Source organism: Anomalospiza imberbis, chromosome 5 (assembly GCF_031753505.1).
Source record: "Anomalospiza imberbis isolate Cuckoo-Finch-1a 21T00152 chromosome 5, ASM3175350v1, whole genome shotgun sequence".
Lineage (NCBI taxonomy): Eukaryota > Metazoa > Chordata > Aves > Passeriformes > Viduidae > Anomalospiza > Anomalospiza imberbis.
Genome location: NC_089685.1, coordinates 67,520,366 through 67,540,166, shown reverse-complemented (window position 1 = coordinate 67,540,166; position 19,801 = coordinate 67,520,366). Strand labels below are relative to the sequence as shown.

Genomic DNA, 19,801 nt, shown 5'->3' with positions numbered 1-19,801 from the left:
TACCCCAGCCTTTGTGCCTGGATAATCTGGCCTTTTTCCTTTGTTTCTGCTGGCCTTTGGTGGAAGCAAGACATATTAAAAGAAAAAAGTGAAAAAAATAAGGATTTGGGTGGTGGGAGGACAAAAAGAACAGTAAGGGGAAGTGCATGCTTGGGGAAGGAGAGATGCTGATTTCTCTGCCCTGTTTTCTTCTGCAGTTTGTCTGTGTGGAAAGCATGGTGACAGCTATTATTGACATGTTCCCAGGAGTGTTTCGGAAGAAGGGGCGTCGGGAGGTGCTGATTCTCGCCATTGCAGTCATAAGCTACTTGCTGGGCTTATTGCTAGTCACTGAGGTGAGCAAGGAGTACAGGAGCAAGGAGCAAGGGTTGTACAGCTGAGCACCAAACCCCCTGCTACACAGTTCTGGAGGCCTGGGCAGAGACAGCAAGCTTGTCTTCAATGCTGTTAATATCTCTCATTTCTAATCCATTAGCTGGTGTCTCTCACAGCCAGTGCTGCTTTGACCCTGCGTGACACTGGTGCTCTCACTGTATCACTGAGCCTTCCAGAGATGCTGGTCCCACAGCCCAGAAAGGCTGCCTGACACATGGCTTTGTGCAAATACCAGACCTGGGAACTAAAACAAGCTGAGCTGTTTGAAAACAAGCTCTTCTGAGGGCAATGATCATTTGCTGGCTGCTTTCCACACAAAGCAGAGCAGCAGGAGAGGAGCCTGGGAGTAATGGCTGTGCCATAACCCTGCTGGAGCTCGTGGGAAGCCTGTGATCCCGGGACCAGCCGCAGCAGAGCTGTGCTGGTATGATGCCATGCACACAGTGTTTGCACTGCTCTGCAGCTAACAGCTGCACCTCTTCCTGCATGGTGCTGTGCTGTGCTCTGTGTGTACCACAAGCTTGGGTGGGGGTCTTAGCACTCCTGCGCTGCCTCCGTGAGCTCTGAAGTGACAGCTAATTCCTGTTAAACCCCTGAGGCACAGATGAATGATCCTCCAGCAGGATCCTGGCTAAGGACCTGCTGAAGGCAACACCTACCTGTCAATTTGAGTGACACTGTGTCTAGAGCATTATTTGAAAGGATCTGCTTGACGTGGAGAGGCTTTGTCTTGGAGAAATCACATGAAAATCATCCACGGGCCTGTACAGGTAGCTGATGGCAACTCTGCAGGGCTCAGCTCAAAGTCAGAAGCAGCAGGAAAGCCACATGCCTCTGCCATTGCAGAGCTTGGAACTTGTGCAGTATGTAAAGCTGGATGAGGGTAAAACAAGGTATCTTGAATGTCCTTGCTCAAGATCACAGTTTTTTGGGTGTGAAGTTCTGCACTGCTACATGGTATTTCAAAAATTATTCTGGGAACTCCCTAACTGTTTTAAAACAACCAAACAAACCAGCTCCTGCCCTTATGCACATAGAAGCCAGCCTAGCCCAGCAGTGTCATAAAATGGCCATGAAAAGCTCTCCTGCCACCAGGCTTGACTGTTTTTTTGGAACAGAGTGAGGGCAGCCCTAAGAGAAGGCTCTTCTCCCACCTGCTCTAGGTTCAGTATTTCTGCTGCTATTCTTTTGCTTGCCCCACTCATTTTTCCCTGACATGGAACAGTCTTGCAATGGCTCTGTTTTCTCTACCTCTTCAACAGGGCGGCATGTACATCTTCCAGCTCTTTGACTACTATGCTGCCAGTGGCACATGCCTGCTCTTCCTGGCTATTTTTGAAGTCATCTGCATAGGATGGGTGTATGGTAAGTGGAGGACAAAATCCTGTCTTGTTCTTTATCAAGGCAAGAATGGGGGGTTGAGAAGTGAGAGTCAATAGAAAAGATCCTCAGGAGGCAAAGAAGTGCTGTAATTATGTTATTTCTTGTTTAGTTTTCACTGTGTTTCCTTGCAACATTTCTTTATTGCTCCACATTTAGTCTAGGAATGTTTGTTCCTTCTCTGTAGGTGCCTCATATTGAGCTACCTTGCTGTTTTTCCCATCTGCCCTTTGAATTAGAAAATCAGCTATTGAGGAGTGACTGTTCTGTGGTGTCTGTCCCTGTCTGCTTAAACTGTGCATTTAGTTTAGTCCTGCCAGTTAATTTAACACAAAATTATGGGATGCAAACTTGCTATGTGTTACTTCTGTGGTGATTCCTGCTTCCGATTTACCCAGGCTGTGATGGCACTCAGAAAATAAATAGGAGGGACTGCTTTGGCTCTCAGTGAAGTGTGTAACTAAACTACTCAGGAGCAGGATAAAACTGAATTTCATGAAGTATCGGGAGGAAACTAACTGCGTGTCTGTCTGTGCAGTAAGAAAAGTCTCCTCTGATATCCTATGGGAGATCTCTTCCTGACCACAAAGGCTTTGGTTCTTCTCCCTGAAGCTTGTGTCAAGGCTGATGTTTTTTGGGCAAAGCGTCTTTTGTATGATGCAGAGAAGTTGCTCCCTCTCTTTGCTTCATGGAACTACATGAGCCTCATACCTGTAAGGATTGTGCACCGCTGTAGTAGATGACAGCTTAGACCAGACCTCAACATCTCACAGTCACACATCTGCTGGTCCCAACTACTTCAAGCAGCTTTGACATCATAGCCTCAGAGAAAGATTGCAAACATAGCATCATGTTGGGTCTCAATGGTCAGGAGTGGATGCTCATGAAGGAATACAATAGAAGGAAAATTAGGAGCGGTATTTTCTGTGAATGTTCTTCCAGGTTTTCACAACTTATAATAAAACCATAGAATGGATTGGTTTGGAAGAAACATTTAAAGGTCATCTAGTCCACCCTCTTGTCCCCTTTCCATTTGACCAGGTTGCTCAAAGCCCTGTCTGACCTGGCCTCGAACATTTGCAATGGTAGTGTCTGCCTGTCTGGGCAACCAGTTCCACTGTCTCAGGATCTTCAGAGTCAAAAATTTCTGCTTTGTATCCACTCTAAACTTCTCTTCTTTCAATTTAAAACTGCTAGTCCTTGTCATGTCACTACAAGCCCCCTTTATATATTAAAAGGCTGCAACAAGGTCTTCTTGAAGCTTCCTTTTTTCCTGGCTGGACAGCCCAAACTCCCTCAGTCTATCTTCACAGGACAGGTGCTTCAGTCCTCTCTTAGTTTTCATGGTCCTACTCTGGACCCACAGCTACATGTCTTTCTTCTTCTGGGGTTCCTAGAACCAGATGCAATACTCACCTTGTTGCCCAGGAATTTCCAGTGCCAGAAGTGAAATCTATTTATTTCTCTTCTGTTATTTTTTTCCAGTTGACTTGGCTAACCATTTGTCATCCACAAAATACTGCAGCAAGGAGTTCCATGGCTTTCTCAGGTGTTGTGTGAGGAGTCAGTCTCTTTTCCTTTTTCTGGTTTTACCACCTGCCAATTCCATTTGGGGCCACCTTTGCCTTATGTGCAGTCAGTCCCTGTGTGCTCCTTTTGGTGCTTATGGTTTTATAGAGGTTGCATTGGCTGTAGTGCAGTTGCTGATGAAAGGCTTACTAGTTTCTCCAAATGTTTTATGTACAGCAGGAGCCAATTGCTAGTTTGGATAAACTCCACTCTTACTGAAAGCATAACCAGTCCATCTGCTCGCAAGAGAAGCAGATCTGTAAGAGAGATTTATTTTAGAAAGATGTCCTTCAAGGGAAGCTCACCTTACAGCTTGCAGTAACAGCCCCTGTCCACATTTTAATTTTGAGTCACCTTCTGCCCAGTCCTTTTGGGATTTAAAGGGATGTGAAGGTTCCCATCCATCTGTGACAGGATGGGGATCACCGTTCTAGGTTAATTCATTAAATTGAATTGTGCTTTGATGTTTAATGCCATTTTTACAGTCACACAGGCCTTTTCTGATGACCCATGGAGAGGAGCAATGGCAGGCCATGAGTAACAGGAGAAGTGATGCTGCCCCAGCAGCCTCAAAGGGAGATGGAGTAGTTTGGGACAGAGAAAGGGCCCTTTTCCTCACCACTATGGGTTCATTTGTGCCACTCCGTACTGTATGATTTTACCCTCTTGATGTTCTGCTTTGCATCCATTGGGAAGATTCTGGTCCAAAATATAGTCAGAGGGCCAAGGTGAGGCATTACAGTGGGGAAAAAAAGTGACTAGTGCTGATTAAAGGGTTTTTTTCCCCAGCCTTGGAATTGGCAGAGCTGAGCGTCTTGCTTACACTGTGAAGAATTACAACATTTCTGCTAACACAAATATGCGTTCTGAGTTTCCCCTCTCCCAGCACATCGCCAACCACCCACCACTTGGCAGCTGCACCCTGCTGCCAGGCAGCTGCTCTCCCAGAGACCTGGGGATTTCCTCCATACTGCTCCCTGCCTGTGGAAGGATTGCACAGCATTGGACTTGCAGATCATGTTCCCTAGAGGAGATTCTGGAGGGATTCTGGTGTCCTCCTTCCTCTTCTCTGCTCTCCTTCCACTTTGGGACAGGCAGCCCTTCTATAAGCAGGCATGGGGTTTGAATACTGAGAGTCACAATATGGTGCCACTGAAATGTGCTGCAGAGGAGATTTTCCAGGCAGTTACAGCATGCACATTATGATTAGCTGCTCCAGGAGAAAGCAAGGGTCTCCCTCACTACAGGAGAGCCAGGGCTGAAATCATTAGGATTCTACACAGCTAAAGCAAACTGATGCCAGAGGGTACCTTTGGGTGGCCGTGGGGTAAACCTGTGTTGTGCAGTGATAAATCTTTCTCTGGTTCTGTTGCTCACATGCAGTGTGACTACCAGCATGGTGTAGCAGCCTCCTCCTGCCTGGATCCTGCCTGTCGGGCTTGCTCTGTCTCTATGTGCTGAATGCTCTCAGATGCACTGGCTATAAGCAGCCTTATGTGCTTCTTTACGGGCCATAAAGGGCCTGCTCTGTGTGCCTGGTACCCAGAGGATGGGCAGTTGTGGAGCCAGGATGGGCAGTTGTGGTGCCACCATACCTCCATTGCTGGCTCTTTGCACAGGCTTGGTGCAGGTGTTGATGCTGCAGGTTTGAGACAGAGAGGGAGCAGATACAAGCTTGGTAATGTGGCATGGAGGTCACCACCTATTGCAATGTTGTGGATGAAATTTGATATAGATGAATGCAAATAAATGTAACTTGGGAGAAAAGACAGGGAGATATTTTTTAATAAATTCCAAACTAGCAGAACTGTGAAACTCACTGTTTTTTGAATATGGTAAAAGTAAAATTAAATCTTTGCCCCTTTTAATTTGGGTCTCATTTGCTGTTTTTATAAGCTGTGTAAAATGAGAAAAGCTCCATAAGGACGATCGATAAGGATGTAAGTAAATCTCTAGTTACGTTTGTGTGAAATTTATTCCTGTGAATTTACATGGCTAAATGATTTGTAAGAGGAGCACACAACCACTTTGAAGGTATATAGGATTGATCAGCACAAAGCAAGTGGTACCAGCATTCATGGTTAACCATCCAATGACTGCATCCCATTTCTTCCTTGTCTCGGAATATTGGAGGTAAAAGCAAGCATCTTTGTTCACTCCAACAAAAATATCTTTGGGGATGTTTTTATGGTTTTCTCTGCAGGAGCTTTGTCTAATCCTTCTGATGTGCTGGGAAGGAAGGGCACATTGCTTCAATATGTGTCCTCCAGCTTCTAGTTTGCTCAAAAAGTCAGTGTTGAGTAGTTGAACTGATGACTTCTTAAGCTTGATTACTTTTTCATCTGCCTATGAAATGTAGAATATGTAAAATCTCCTGTTCATATATTCTCTGAGGATATTCATGTCAGTCCCCATTGTATATCATCACATCACCCACTGACTGCCACAGTGGCTATGGAAATGTAGGACCTGGCGGTTGCTCCACAGAGAAAAGGGACAAGGACAGGTGGAGGCACATCGTAATTAACAACGCAAGTTGTGGGGTTTTTCTTCTTGTTGGAGGATGGATGGATGGGTGTTCTTCTTTTTGTTTGGCATTTTTGTATTTCTTTAATTAATATGTCTATTTGACTAGATCCTAGATCCAAATTGGCAGAGAAACTTTATCTGCCATGAAGTTGTATTATGAATTAATCTGTCATATATCTGACATGCAGGTGTGTTTCTGTGGAAGATACTGTGCTGTGCTCATACTCAAAACTGCAATTCACATGATCTATAGCTCTCTTTTCTTTTTTTCATCCTGTGGAAGATTTTGGCTTTTTGGCAAAATTAATTTTATATACCAACTCCTTTCACCCCTTATATATTTTCAGAAATGCTATCTGAATCCTCATGATAGTTACAGCTTGGAAGTTCTCTGGTATAGGCTGGGCTCCCACACAATATATATGCATGTCCCTTGACATACCACAGTTTGTTGTCTTTGCTTGAGGCTACTTGTTAACTTGCCAACTCAACATCAAGAGGTGTTCAAAACACTATTATCCTCCCCCTCCCCACAAATACTTCAAAAAGCTGGGTTTAAAAGAGATTTTCTGCAAGCATTAGTCATGGGATATAGAAAATAATGCAAAGAATTTTTAAAAAAGAGCATACATAATGTACTTTTGTAGAATTACTATATTTAAGGAAACATAATATGAGAATTTAATTCTGAGTCATAAAAACCACAAACCAAAATAAAACTCACCAAACTCCAAGCACTCAGAAGTGTTGCCAGTTCTCTAGGCACATATTTTGCCTAGTCCAGCATGGTGGTGTTGAGATAGAAACAAGCAAATGCTTACCACGTTTGCAGCTGGGAACTGTGGCTTGACCATGAGCTCACAGATGGATGAGACTGAGGCAGTCTGGTATATCTGGTCAGTTTTGGATTGACAGATGCTAGGGCACGTTATAAATGACTTTTTGATTTTTCTTCATTTTACCTCTCTTTCTGGCCAACATTAGGCTCCTGATACTTGAAGATATCCCAGAGTTTATTGCAAGATCTGCTGAAATCCTGCATTTTGTTGTCTCCTCTATGCCATTGCATAAGTTTGCTCTTTGTACTTTGTGTTGGGAAGAGTCAGTGGTTAGCGTCTGGCTGGTGGCAGGACTTCTAGGTGCTTTTCTGAAGTATAACCCATTCCAGGGCACCATGAGATTTAGGTGGGTCCCACACACTGTGAACAAAACAATCCAGTAAGTGAAACTAATGAGAAGAGAAGGAAGAGCTCAGACCCCACCAGACAGCTCTCACTGGACAGTACAGCAACACTTGCAGATGGAAGGTTTGGTTTTCAGAAGAGTTCTAATTGCCAGGTTTTATGAGTTTATGTCAATAATAAAATATTCTGTGGAAGACAGGCTCTTGAGATGACAGGGGTCCTGCCCAACTCAGTGGTGATTCTTGACATGACTTCCCTGGTATACCAGCATGCTTATTTACAAAGAGAAGGTTTTGTTAGGTGTTCCCCACTCTCTTTGCTCCATTTAGCACTCTGGACTCACGTAATCCCATATGCTTAACCTGCAAGAGCTTTCCCTTGCTGCTGTGTAAGCCAGGCACCTCTTTTCCCTGTGTAGTCCTTACCAGTGCATGGCTGCATCTTCTCACTTACAGCTGCTGCTGTCTGAGGGACTATGCTTTTCTTCAGTGTCAATCTTTCTGACACTTATGAGTTAAATTAAACCCCTCCATCTCTATGTAGCCACAAATGGGCCTTTTCAATGGCAGAAAACCCCATCCCCTGCTGCTCTATTATTAAGATAGCCATGTTTATACCAGAAGTAAACACCAAGGATAAAGAAAGTTTGGAATCTGATGTGAATAGTGGTTGAAAAAAACAAAACCCATCTGACTTATGATTTTGTCTCTGTGCTGGTTGGTGGCCAAGGTGCCAACCGTTTCTATGACAACATTGAGGACATGATTGGTTTCCGGCCGTGGCCCTTGATCAAGATATGCTGGCTGGTGTTCACCCCGGGTCTGTGCTTGGTAAGTGCAATTATGACATCATGACATATCACTCTGGGTCCCCAAATTCTCAGTAGAAAAGGCTGATTTATCTCCAAGGTGCTGCTGTAAATTTTTCAAACTGTATGGAGAAGCAGAAGCTTGACTGTAGCTGAGGTAGCTATTTCTTTCCTTTGTAAAGCCTTATGTTTTGCCTGGAAAATTAATTGAGCCTGAAAATCCAGTTGTTTATTGTGAAGGCAAAAGGAAATGTGCCCTCAAAGCCTGGAGAGGTTTGGTCAAATTACCTATGAATAGAAGACCAGTGAAAATTATCCTGTTCTGAAATACGGGCTTCAGTCTGTGTTCCTGGGACTGCCTGTGGTTCAGAAGTATCTTTCTATAGCCATTTGCTTTCTGTGTTATTACATCTCTTCCAAAACTTCTGTGACTGTGTTTAAATAAAATGCACCCAAATTCAGGCAAGTTCTTTCCTGTTTTAAATTTATGTCCAGACTTGCTCCACTGACTTTTACATGCTTTCTCAGCCAAATTCTGGTTTTGTATCTGATGTTGAGAGTTGTTTTCTTTGACATCAGTGGGAACACAGATGAGATCTATAGCTACAACTTACAAAAGATTCCTAGTACTGTGTCCCCACGCTTCAGCAGGACTTGAAGATCTGGGAAATTTTCAAACCAGTCCAAATTGTCTGAGAGCTTTGTAGCTAGAGAGCCCCAGGAGGCTAAATCTTTGCCTGTGTGGCTCCTCCGGAGTGTTTCTGCCAGGCAGAACAACAATTCTTGTCTTTGATACGAATAAATTGCTGTCTCAATGTTGCTGGGCCCTCAAAGCTGCTGCCAGCTTTGCTTATGACTCTTCAGAAGCCTGAAGGCTTTACACGGCCGAGATGCCTGGCCCTGGCTCTCAGAACTCTTTGTGCAGCCGGCACGCACCGGGCTCTGCTCGCTGCAGCCAGCAAGGTCCCTGCTGGCTCATGCAAGACAGAACACCCATTGCCACCCTTGCAGAGCGGCCAGTCCTTGCAGGGTGGCCAGGCTGCTGGCCTTGGCTGCCCCTTGGCTTTCCTTATGTTTGTGTTTTGTGCTCTCCAGGGTGTCTTCCTGTTTTCCCTGATCAAGTACACACCCTTGAAATACAACAATTCCTACGAGTACCCATCCTGGGGCTATGTGCTAGGCTGGCTGATGGCACTCTCCTCCATGGTCTGTATTCCTCTCTATGCCATCTTCATCCTCCTGAAAACCAAAGGATCCCTGAAACAGGTACTGGGATTGTGGTCACTGGGTGTGTTGCGAGGGTCACCCTTCCCCACAATGCTCTGTAGCTCTTGTTGGCAATTTGGAGAGCTTGGAGGGTTTCAGCACAGCTCCCAGGCTGATCATCAAATGTCCTGTCTTCCATGCGGTGTTGGACCATCATGCTCGATGCAATATATAGACATATATATAGCATATATGCAGTAGATACCAATGCAAACCAAGTGCAAAACCAAGATCTGTTTTGCCTTTACTTCTTGTCCCTTGTGGTCCTGGGTCAGGATCATGTTCTTTTCAAAAAAGAAATAGTTATCAAAGAGGACCTGCTCACAGACCTGTAAAGGCTTACCCTGTGCCATGCCTGAGCCTGTCCTCTTTCACTGTAGACATTTTTGTCCTTGTCCTAGGAAGAACTCTATCTAGGGAGATGGAGTCATGGAGATGACACCTCACCAGACCATGAAGAAAGATCTGAGCGATGTACAGTACATTTAAATTTCTACACAGTTTCTCTGCAGGTCCTTCCCCATCCCCACTGCAGCTGGTTGGAGGGTGAGGTGGGCAGAGGGAGCAGGTGAACAGGAGCATCCTTGTGGCTGTAGTGTAGGTGTGACAGCCACATTGTGGGCTCATGGAGAGGAGGACCTGTATTGCCAACACATCCAGCAATGAGTTGGGTACAGGAAATCTTTATTTGTTCCATTGTCTCAGGAAAGGTGAATCCATGGCTGACATGTCTGACTCCCCACAGCTCAGAAGCTTTTGATGTATGAATGAGGGCTTGGAGCTGCCAGAGAAGTAATTGCCCACATGTCCTACCTGTTAAACAAGCAATATCTCTCACTGGGGGTAAAGTGCTTCAAGCCCTTGGACTGAAATGCTGCTGGGAATAGTGTTAATGCTCATTGTAGAGCACACCCGAGGAATGGCCCATTTCAGATCAAGGGGTTTTCTGTTTGTCCTGGTTTACATGATATTAATGGAAATTTCCAGGAATTCCTCAGCTATCTTAATATGAAGAAATTTCCAAGGATGCGGTTTAGGTGTAGGGGAAGGAATTGGCTGCTAAACCTGGGTTAATTCAGGGCAGAATCAAAGCCAACCATGAAATACCTTCTAGGGTAGTTGCACCTGTTTTTAAAACAAAATTTCTCAAAATATACCTGTTCTCTTTTTCCAGTCAGAATTGTAGTGAATTAATTTCCTGACACAAATTTCCAGGAACAGTCGTTGAATATTGCAAACCATTCACTGAAAGCAAGTTTACAATTGGTATTTATGATCAGTCACTGCTACAAACTGATAGCTCTTATTACACTTGACTGACCAAGTAACAAAAATGTTGTTTCCTAATGTCACTGATTAAGACAGCTCAAGCTCCAGAGACTAAAAACTTACAATGAAGTACTCACAGAGAAGCTGCAGACCAAGGTCAATTTTGGAAATCATGGGGCAAATAGTTTTGAATAAATGAATAAAATCTGTGATTCTGGCAGCCACTTCACAAGGAGTGGGAGCAGTAAAATTAATCCAATGAGTCACAGATGAATTGCCTGTTCTGCTTGTGATGCACTCTTCATGGGAGTGAACATGCACTGTCCTCAACAGCTTGTGATGGAAAAAGTTAGTAACAGTTAAAGTCAGGTTTCAGCTGGGAAATGATAGGTTGTCCTATGGAGCTGGCAGGTAGCTACAGGACATCAACTGCAGGATGGAAAGGGAGACGAAACCAGGAGCTCAGGAAGTCATGTGGCACCAGAGAGACTTAAAAAATGGGATGAAAAAGACCAGAAATTCACTGCAGAGTCCCTGTGAGCCAGCACTTTTTGCTGAAGAGCTCAAAGATATTTTCATTTTTAAGAATAAACTCCTCTAAGTTGTCCCAACACTGCATACATGTGTGTGGAACAGCCTGTAGCACCCTGCATTGCACAGGACAGAGGGAGCTAAGGGCAGGCAGGTGCCTCACATCCTGCCTTCACCATCACAGTCTGGATGACTGGAAGAGGGGAGTTGAGGATGGCTTGGGGCAGAAACCAGTGTGCAGAGGGACTGCTTTACCTGGGAAATGCCACTGAGGTAGGTATTGCCTACCACCCTGTTTTGGATCATGGCAGGAGATGCCCAGCATCTGATGATCAGCCCATTTGAAAGTCTTCACAGCTCCCACGAAAATCAATCGAAAGCTACTTGGTATAGGAAAATTAAAGGTTTTATGGTGTTTTTTCCATTGCCACAGAAAATGTCTGTGGTGCTAATTGCTGACATCCTCCCTCACAGTAGCAGCTCTGTGAGAAGTGCTGTACATCAGATTATCAGTCCACAGCCCAGATTTGAGCACAGAGGCAGAATACATGAGAGCAGCTGAAGCAAACCTGCTCTCCTCCTCTGTTTCATGACCGTTCGGCAGGAGAGGAAGAGGGAGCTGGGACGTGTGCTGTCTAGGTGCCTTTGCCCGCAGCGATGGTTGTGGATCACTATTGGCTGTCAGTTTGCTCATCAGCTTAATTAACAGCAACTTCCTCTCTGCAGCGACTGGTGCAGCTGATTTCCCCAGCGGAGGATCTACCGCAGCCAAAGAAGAAGCACATGGTGGGGCCGTCTGATCTGAGGCGTGAGGGATGGTCTCCTCCAGTCCAGGAGCTGCTCAGCATCACAGAGAGAGAAACCCACTTCTAAGGCACCTGGGATGTTTCCTCCATAACCCAGACTGATTTGCTCTCTCCTTCCCAAAGTGGTTTCTTTTCCCTTCTCTCCTTTATGTCTGTGATGGAAGCATCTGGGACAATTCCTCTTCTTCCAACCACTGGTTGCACCCACTGGCAACAGCATTTCTTTTATACCCTGGGGACAACTTTTCCTGCCAGCAGCTGTGGAGACTGTAGCATGCTTTTGTCAGAAGTGCCCTTCATTACTGACACTGGTTGGGAAGAGAAAAACAACATTGTAGCAAGAAACAGAAAAAAAAAGGAAAAAAAAAAAAGGGAAAAAAAAAAAGGTGCATTCTTGTTGAGAGGAGGAAAAGAAACCACAGTGGTGAGGGTGGTGAGAGAGAGCAGAGATTAAAGGTGTGAAGGAGCCAAGTGAAGGATGCAAAAGCAGGAAACAATGGAGTGCTATCATGGGAAATAAGTAAGTTGGTTCAGAAGAACATAAGAAGCTGGAGGATGACAAAGGAAAGTGCATTTCTAGGTCACCTCTGTACAAGGGAGAGAGAGCCAGGAATGTATCGTAGCCATTGACAAAAGGAGGTGCACTGTCAGTAGTTACAGCTTCAGCTGTCACTGGAAGGGAAAAGAGTGACAGGGTGCTCTATGCAATCGTAGTTGTTGATGATGGATCTCAAGGCAGTCTCAGTCTGGAAAAGGGGGTGAGGAATGACCATCTAAGGGAACTTGCTCTTGGTCAAAACTACACGGCCCAGTGAAAATGCATCCAAGAGTGAAACCAATGAACATCTGACAATTCTTTCAGAAAATTCATGGAGTGCAGGAAAAGTCCCAGAGCAGTTGGTAAGAAAAAGAAAAAGAGCTGCAGCACATCTGGGAAAATGAGACCCTGAGGACTGCACGCCCACAAATTTAAGTGCACTGCTGGGGCATTTTGTAGAGGAATTATAGAAGGAGTTGATGGGCCTGATCCTGTGCTGCAGAGCAGCTTTGGGAAGAGGGTGGGAGAATGATTGCATTTCCTTGGCTTTGCTGCGGATGACTGCTCAGGGGATAAGGAAGATATAATCAGGTGCAATAATCATCAGCTCAGGCAAGATAATGCAAAATTAATAGGTAATACGGGCTCATTGGAAGCAGATTGTGTCGAATTAAAGGTTGGTTGTTGGCAGGGTAGTCAAAAATGTGAGGCAACGGGTGGGAGGAAATGTGCTCTGCTGCTGGGTTTGGTGCAGTGCCAGATGACTCTGTCCTGTGGAGGCTGGGGCTTTAAAGATCCCTGCCAAATCCTGCTTCAATGCCTATCAAAAATTCACAGTTAAACCCACCAGAAAAGCCAGTGGCAGTATGCACCTGGGAGCTTTGCTGTGGTCAAGGGTACATGCACTGGTGCATGGCTGTGCTGCAATATTGTTGCATCCAACCACACCAGAGAATGGCCATCAAAATGAATCACAGATGTCACAGGCTCCTTTCTCTTGTTTCTTGTTCCAAGTAATTGCTTTTCCCTGTGCTGTATGGAGATAAATGGCCGGCACCAAAAGTAAGTGCAGAAATCAGGCCTCATCTGTGCAGCTCGGTACGTATTCCAATTGCTATGGGAACCTTATCTGCTGCAGTTTTCTCTGAGTTTAGCTGGAGAATTAGAATAGGGCAATCTTTTCCCCGTTTAATTTCCTTTCCTTTAAAAACTAAAACCTACAAACTGCTGGTGAAATGAACACTGAAAGTCAAGTATCAGAATTTGTACCTCTGGCACATTATCGTTTAAGATGTTTTACTGTGGAAGATGGAGAAGGCTGGCAAGCCTCATTCACATTCCCTGCAAAGGACTGCAGCACCACATAAGACATTATTTATTGTATTTTTATTTTTTAAAGACCTGAATGTCATGCTGCAAATAGCTGTGGGAAGAGCTTAGCACCCAGAGGCTTGAAGTCAGGCCTCATGGTAAGCAGTTTGGTGATTTTTTTCTTCTCCCTCCCACCAATGTTACTAATAATTTGGTGGGGAAAACAGCTCCCCCCAATCTTGATTCCTGTACAATCCTTGGTAGGACATGAAGCCCTTTTGCTCCTGCTGCCATGCCATTAAAATGTGAGGTAGTGTCGTGCTGTCAAAGGAGTCATGGAGATCTGTTCACTTCTTTTTCTGAGGCAGTTGAGTAACACTGCAAAAATCCTAGATAGAAACAAGTAACTCTTCAGTTTGGAACACAAATTTGGTGCTGTGTAATTGACTGCATGAACTTATTCCTCTTGCTTATGCATAATCTGACAATATCATCCCACCTCTGCCAGGAAGCAACTTACTTTAATAAAGCTGGAGGAGGTATTGGTATGCCCATTGAAAACAATCATAAATTTCCCAGGATCAGGAAATTAATCCAGTTTCTTTGGAAATGGATGGAATTGACAAAGTCAAGTCCAGGAATTTTAAGTCAAAGCTCAGTGACACAGTGTCATTTAATTATCTTTCCTTTAAAAACTAAAACACCCACATACACCCAGCTGGGGGAACAAGGGGAAATGCCATCAGTGGCTGTGTTTTGCTCTGCGACCCCCTGCACAATTAGAAACTGAGCAGTGGTTTGTTAAATTTATACAAATGTCTCAGGCATTGCTGCATGCATGTGACACATCTGACAGGTCTCCATCAACCCCTGGAACTGGGCACCTCTGGAGACTCTGAGTCTGATGGGAAACTGCTCCTGTTCTGCACACCACCAGGAATACACTACTGAAGGATTGGTATGGAGAGGAGGGAGATATTTTTTTTTTTTTTTTGCCCTGTAATTGTTGATAACCTGCCAAGACACAATGCATTTGAAGCTGAAGTCCAAGAGAAGGTACGAGGTTTTCATACTGTGCTGCTCCTCCCAGCTGGAATTAAAACACTATATACAGAAGAAAGGACATACACCTGTAAACACCTAACTACCACTTCTGGGTTTCCAGTTTGTTGTTTGTTCTGGTTTTGTTTTCTGGGTTTTTTTGTTTGGTTTTTTTTTTTTTTTCTTCATAAAAAGGCCATTTTCACCTCTCTCTACAGAAGGAAAAGACAGGAACAGAGTTTGTTAAAAAATAAATCAAGCCAAAAGGTCTTGTATTATCCTTCTCCATCCTGTTATTCCTGTTCCCCCCCACTTCAGCCTTCCCTTCCTTCTTCCTTTGACAGTGACAAATGGCAAAAAAAAAAAAAAAAAAAAAAAAAAAGGAAATGGTCATAGAAAACTTGTACTGGACAAAATTTGAAGAAAGAAACATAAAACTATCAAATATCACCAGGATATCTTCAACTTTTGTGACTCCAAACCTCAACATAGTTTTTTGGGGAAAGAAGAATTGCAGTGGGAATTCTTCTTGGAAGAAGAAATGTTCTTCTGTCCCAGGTAATCATGGTAGCACTCAGGCAAAGGACAATGACGTGCTGTAGCTTCCAATGAGCAGGAGGTGCAGCCATGCCCTCCCTCCAGCCCTCATCTTAGCTTTTGGGCTGGAGAGAAACCACGCCCACCATAGCCCAGGTGCAGGGGTAAACTACCAAGGACTGGAACCCCAGCTCCATTCTGAGCAAAGCTCTCGATTTCCCCAGTGCAGTTATTGCAGTTTGCCAAGGATTGGAAGATGAAAAAGGGCAGTAGGGAACTGAACTGGAGGAATTGAATTCTCTCAGAAGAGCAGGGGTTTCTCAGATCTTGGGCTGTGTTTATGTTGTGTGAGTTACAGGTATTCTGCAGTGGCTGTGTGGTTTGTGCTGGAACCTGGGGACTTCCCTGAGATTTTGCTTCCCCGGTGTGTGGCAAGACGGGTTTGCTCAGGCGCTTCCCCCATCTTGAGGAGAGGTGAGCCTTGCACTGGTAGAAATAAGAGACATGAGCCAAGTGACTTAGTTGCACAATAAATGAGGGCTGGGAAAGAGACAGTCAGCAGTCATGAGGGCATATGGAACACTTCGGGTCTTCTTGCAGACCTTTGCTTTTTACATATGGTAACCTCTTACTAATTAGCTAAATTGTGTTTGAATGGGGTAAGAGACACGTAATGTTCATCAAAGGAGAAGATAAAATAATAACTTATTTCAAAAATTAAAGATTAAAATTTAAGACTCGAGAGGCTGAGGAGATGTGCGTATGCTGCTATCCGGTTCCCTGTGCAGGGTTGCAGGAATAAGCTTGAGGTATTAAAGTGAAAGACTTTACTCCTGAACCTGTCAAGGGAAGAGAAGAAATGCACCTAACAGTACCTGGATGGACAGTGCAGAGGTTGTTTTGCTTTGTATTGTTTTTTAAACCCACAATAAGCCCTTGCCCCCTCAACTGCTTGTGGACCATGATCCTGCCTCTGGTTTGAATCCCTGACCCACAACTGCAAAGGAGGACATGTATTTTCAGAGCAGTCTGCTCTGGTTTGTCAAGTCCAAGCTTGGAAAGCTATGTGGAAAAAAAAGGGATTCCTAGGGAGAAATGCTTTCAATGTCTGTGCAAAGCCTGTTGTGGGCAATTCCATCCTGTCTTGGTTTTGGTGACATGCCAAGAGCATTCTGTTAAATGGCTTTTTGATTTTTTTTCTCCTGTTTTGTTTTGTTTTTTTTTTTTTTTTTTTTTTTTTTACAGGCTATAGAATAGTTTCCTGCCCAGCCTGGGTTACAGCCAGGATGGGAGCTGTGGGCTAGGATGGCTAGTTTGGACCAGAAGCGTGCTTACGCTCAATCTTTATTTGCCAGTGGCCACTTTTCCAAAACATGCTTTATCAAGTGTGCAGCTTTTGTTGTACCACAGTGTAGATAGTGATCTCTGGAGGAGGATGGGAGATTACAGGCCATCTGGTGCCTTTCTGGACCTTGTATTTCAACAGGACATGAAATAAGCTTCTTTTTCTCATGGAGAAAATAAACCCTCCCTCAAGCATAAAAGCAACCTGTCACTTTCAGATATACTGGAGAAGGACCATCACTGTAACATGAGCTTCCTGCCCACGTTCTAGCTTTGAAGTGAGGATGACCTGAGAGATGGAACTGGGGTTTCTTGATCAAGCTCTCCAGAAGGAGAGATCTTTATGCTGGAATGCTCCAAGCAGCATGCACGTGAGTCCAGGAGCTGCTGAAGAGAAATCCCATCAGTGGCAGGGCCCAGCAGTGTAAATCAGTAACCCTGGGTTAGCTGGGATGGTGGGAAGCAGCCTGGCAATGGGAACTGGCTGGTGCTAGGGCTCAGAAGGGTGGGGAAATCATGCCCAGGCAGTGTTAGTTTTTTTTGTACAGTGCTTTTGGATGAGGAATTAATTCCCCAGACAGGCTACGTGGCTGTGGCTGGTGCAATGCATACATCAGTCAAGGAACAGGGAGATGGCAGGGTTCTCTCTTCATGCTTCTCTATCTCTCGTCACCAACACTGGGCTCTCCCACCTTGAAAATACCTTTGCAGGGCTCAGCTTTACACCTGCTTTACAGATGCTTCTCACCTTAGCTAAAGCATAAATTACCAGCCAAGTAAAACGGAGGCTCAGGAACAGCCTCCAGTTATCGCGTCCCATAAACCTCCTTGTCCAGGAGCCCAAGCATGGGAGTCTGTCTCCACATAGGCAAACAATGTGGTCAGGCACAGTTAGATTTTCAGAACTTCTGGGTGGAGGATATTTGAACACTTTCAGAGCATATTCATTTTACAGTGTTTAGGCTGAGAAAATAATAGGGATTTTTTTTCTTTTTATGAATTACTGGCTGTAATCAGATGTCAAAAAGTTATTTGGTGCCTAATTTTTTTTTTTTTTTTTTAATATGACAACCATTCCAGCCTCTTTTGCAGTACAAGACAGGGGGTGGCATTTCCCTGGCATTTGAGAGGTTTTGAGCTGTCTCACTTTCCTGTTTCTATGGTCAAGGGAGGCAGCAGCAAAACCTTTGCTGTTTGGCCTTGGGGCACCTGTGAGGCTTCATATGAAGAGGAGAAAGGTGAAAGGGGGCTGTTGCCTTTTGGAAAGTTGGAGGTTCAGAACATCTTAGATCAGTGTCTCCATGTGGGTGGGTGTGTGTGTGTGGTTTAGGGCATCTGGAGGAGAACTAACTGTGCTTCGGTAGGTTTTGCCTTAATGACATCACTATAGTGACATTGTAACGGAGGCTGGTGGGTAAATGTGTTGCTGTCAGCGTTTTGAGTTTGTGAGGCTCTGGACTTACACTGTAAGTAGAGGCAATTTTTAATCTTGGCAAAAATTTCCAAAATTTTTTCCCTCTCTGGAAGGAAGGGAAGGGTGTTTTAGTGACTGTGGGCAGAGGTGTCAGCAGCACCTTCTGGCTGTTCTGGCCTCAGTCCCTTGGGCAGGCTGGCATAGGAGACATCGAGTGATTGCAAAGCAATTTCCCATCATCCAATCCTATCAATAAATGTAATTACCCTGGAGGGTGGGAGTGTGTGAAACTCGATTGCTGCAGACAGGGGCTGGTTCTGGTTGTGTGCATCACATGGCCAAGCAGCAGCAAGGCTGCAGGCTGGAGATATTTCTTCTCACAATGGAGGCTCTGTCCCTTCTGATGTGGTAATAAATGAGGTTGTCCCTGTGTGGCACTTCACAGAGGAGCCAGGCCTTTGCTCTTCCTTATCCCCAAGGCTTGTGTACTTATCATGATGGAGCACCTGTGGTGGACAGTGGTTATACTGCCTCTGTCAGTAACCCTCATTTGAATCTCATACCCAAATCTATCCTCTTTTCCCTCTGTATCTGTCACATTTTTCTCACACTCCCATGCTTTTGAGGTCAAACACAGCTGTGCAATAAGGCTTCTCCCTGTAGGAAGGCATTGCCATAAGGTTTGGGAAGTGGCATAAGCTCTGTCAGTATAACTGTGCTTATGCTGATTTAAAGCATCTACCTCTGAGCTTTTATTAGCATAAGCCTCTTAATAAAGAGGGCAAAAAAATCGTAAGAGCTACACCAGTAATGTAACTAGACACATTTAGTGGACACATTTACTTTAAAATGAGGTTGGTTTCCCAGAGTATGTGATTTCGGTTAAATCTTCCAAAATATGTGAGGACACTTCTATTTATGTTTCATTCACACTAATTTTAATTTATATTAAGTCCATCAGGATCAAGTTTGAGTCAAGTTGAATGCAGTGTCACTGCTCACTCTGTTTTTGATGGATTAGAAGCAATAGAGCTAAATCTTTCCAGTCCCTTGTGAGTCCCTTGCAATTTCACAGACAAAAAGATGATCAGGTTTTTTTAACTACATTTATCAAAACAGCCTGCAGGCACAGGCACACTTTCATCAGTGTGACTATGTCCACTTATTATCCAAATGGTCTTTAAGCTGGAAAAATCATATCTCAAAGTGGGCTGCTCTGGTTTAATTTAGCCTAATTTGTTTTGACTTAGATGGGCAACACTAGCTGGGTGGAAAAGACGTAAGACAACACCCTGCAGGTAGGGACTGCTATTATGCAAGTCCTGCCAGGAATCTTCCATGCAGAAATCCCACGGCTGGTATCCGTGATAGCTCTCACTTTCTGGTTCCCAGGGCCTTGTGCTCCTTGTTGCTGTGCTGGGCATATCACAGGGACATAGCACACCCGGTGTCACTCAAATACCCCTTTGGCAGAGAAGATAGCTGGGAAGAAGATGATGAGGGGAGACTGCCACACTTGAGATCTGCCCCCAAATCGCACCAGGGACTCCAGTGGTATGCAGCCTCTGGAGCCGCACGGGAACCTCTGTGTCCCTGTGCCACCTGGACCTCAGGCATGCTGGCACTCTGAGGACTCCAGCCCTTGGAGCATGTCTGGAGAAAGCTGAAAGCAGGTGCCTTACTCTCACCAGTGCTTAGAGACTAACCAGCAATCAGCCTGGGAGCTTGCTGGCTGCTGCTGGGAGGCAGGTACTGGTAATTAAACCTTTTGCTTTGGAAGGGCAACTCAGGTCTGGCTTTGCCCACCAGGAAACTGAATCTGTGTCACAGTGAGATGCTGCGGGTGTCAACCCCACCAGAAGAGTGGGCTGGGCTACCCACAGGAACGGGCCATCCTCA

At 44.8% G+C, this 19,801-nt stretch overlaps 1 protein-coding gene across 4 annotated transcripts in view; it reads left to right on the top strand.

Moving 5' to 3' along the window:
• SLC6A12 (solute carrier family 6 member 12) overlaps positions 1 to 15,057 on the top strand; it is a 44,224-nt gene extending 29,167 nt beyond the window's left edge. For all 4 annotated transcript variants that reach the window (XM_068191728.1, XM_068191727.1, XM_068191729.1 and 1 more), the window contains 5 exons: positions 198 to 335; positions 1,638 to 1,740; positions 7,767 to 7,867; positions 8,941 to 9,111; positions 11,638 to 15,057. In XM_068191728.1, coding sequence (XP_068047829.1) covers positions 198 to 335; positions 1,638 to 1,740; positions 7,767 to 7,867; positions 8,941 to 9,111; positions 11,638 to 11,784 — 660 coding nt within the window. In that variant the 3' untranslated portion in view covers positions 11,785 to 15,057. The remainder of the gene's footprint in view (positions 1 to 197; positions 336 to 1,637; positions 1,741 to 7,766; positions 7,868 to 8,940; positions 9,112 to 11,637) is intronic.
• The last annotated feature ends 4,744 nt before the right edge of the window (positions 15,058 to 19,801 follow it).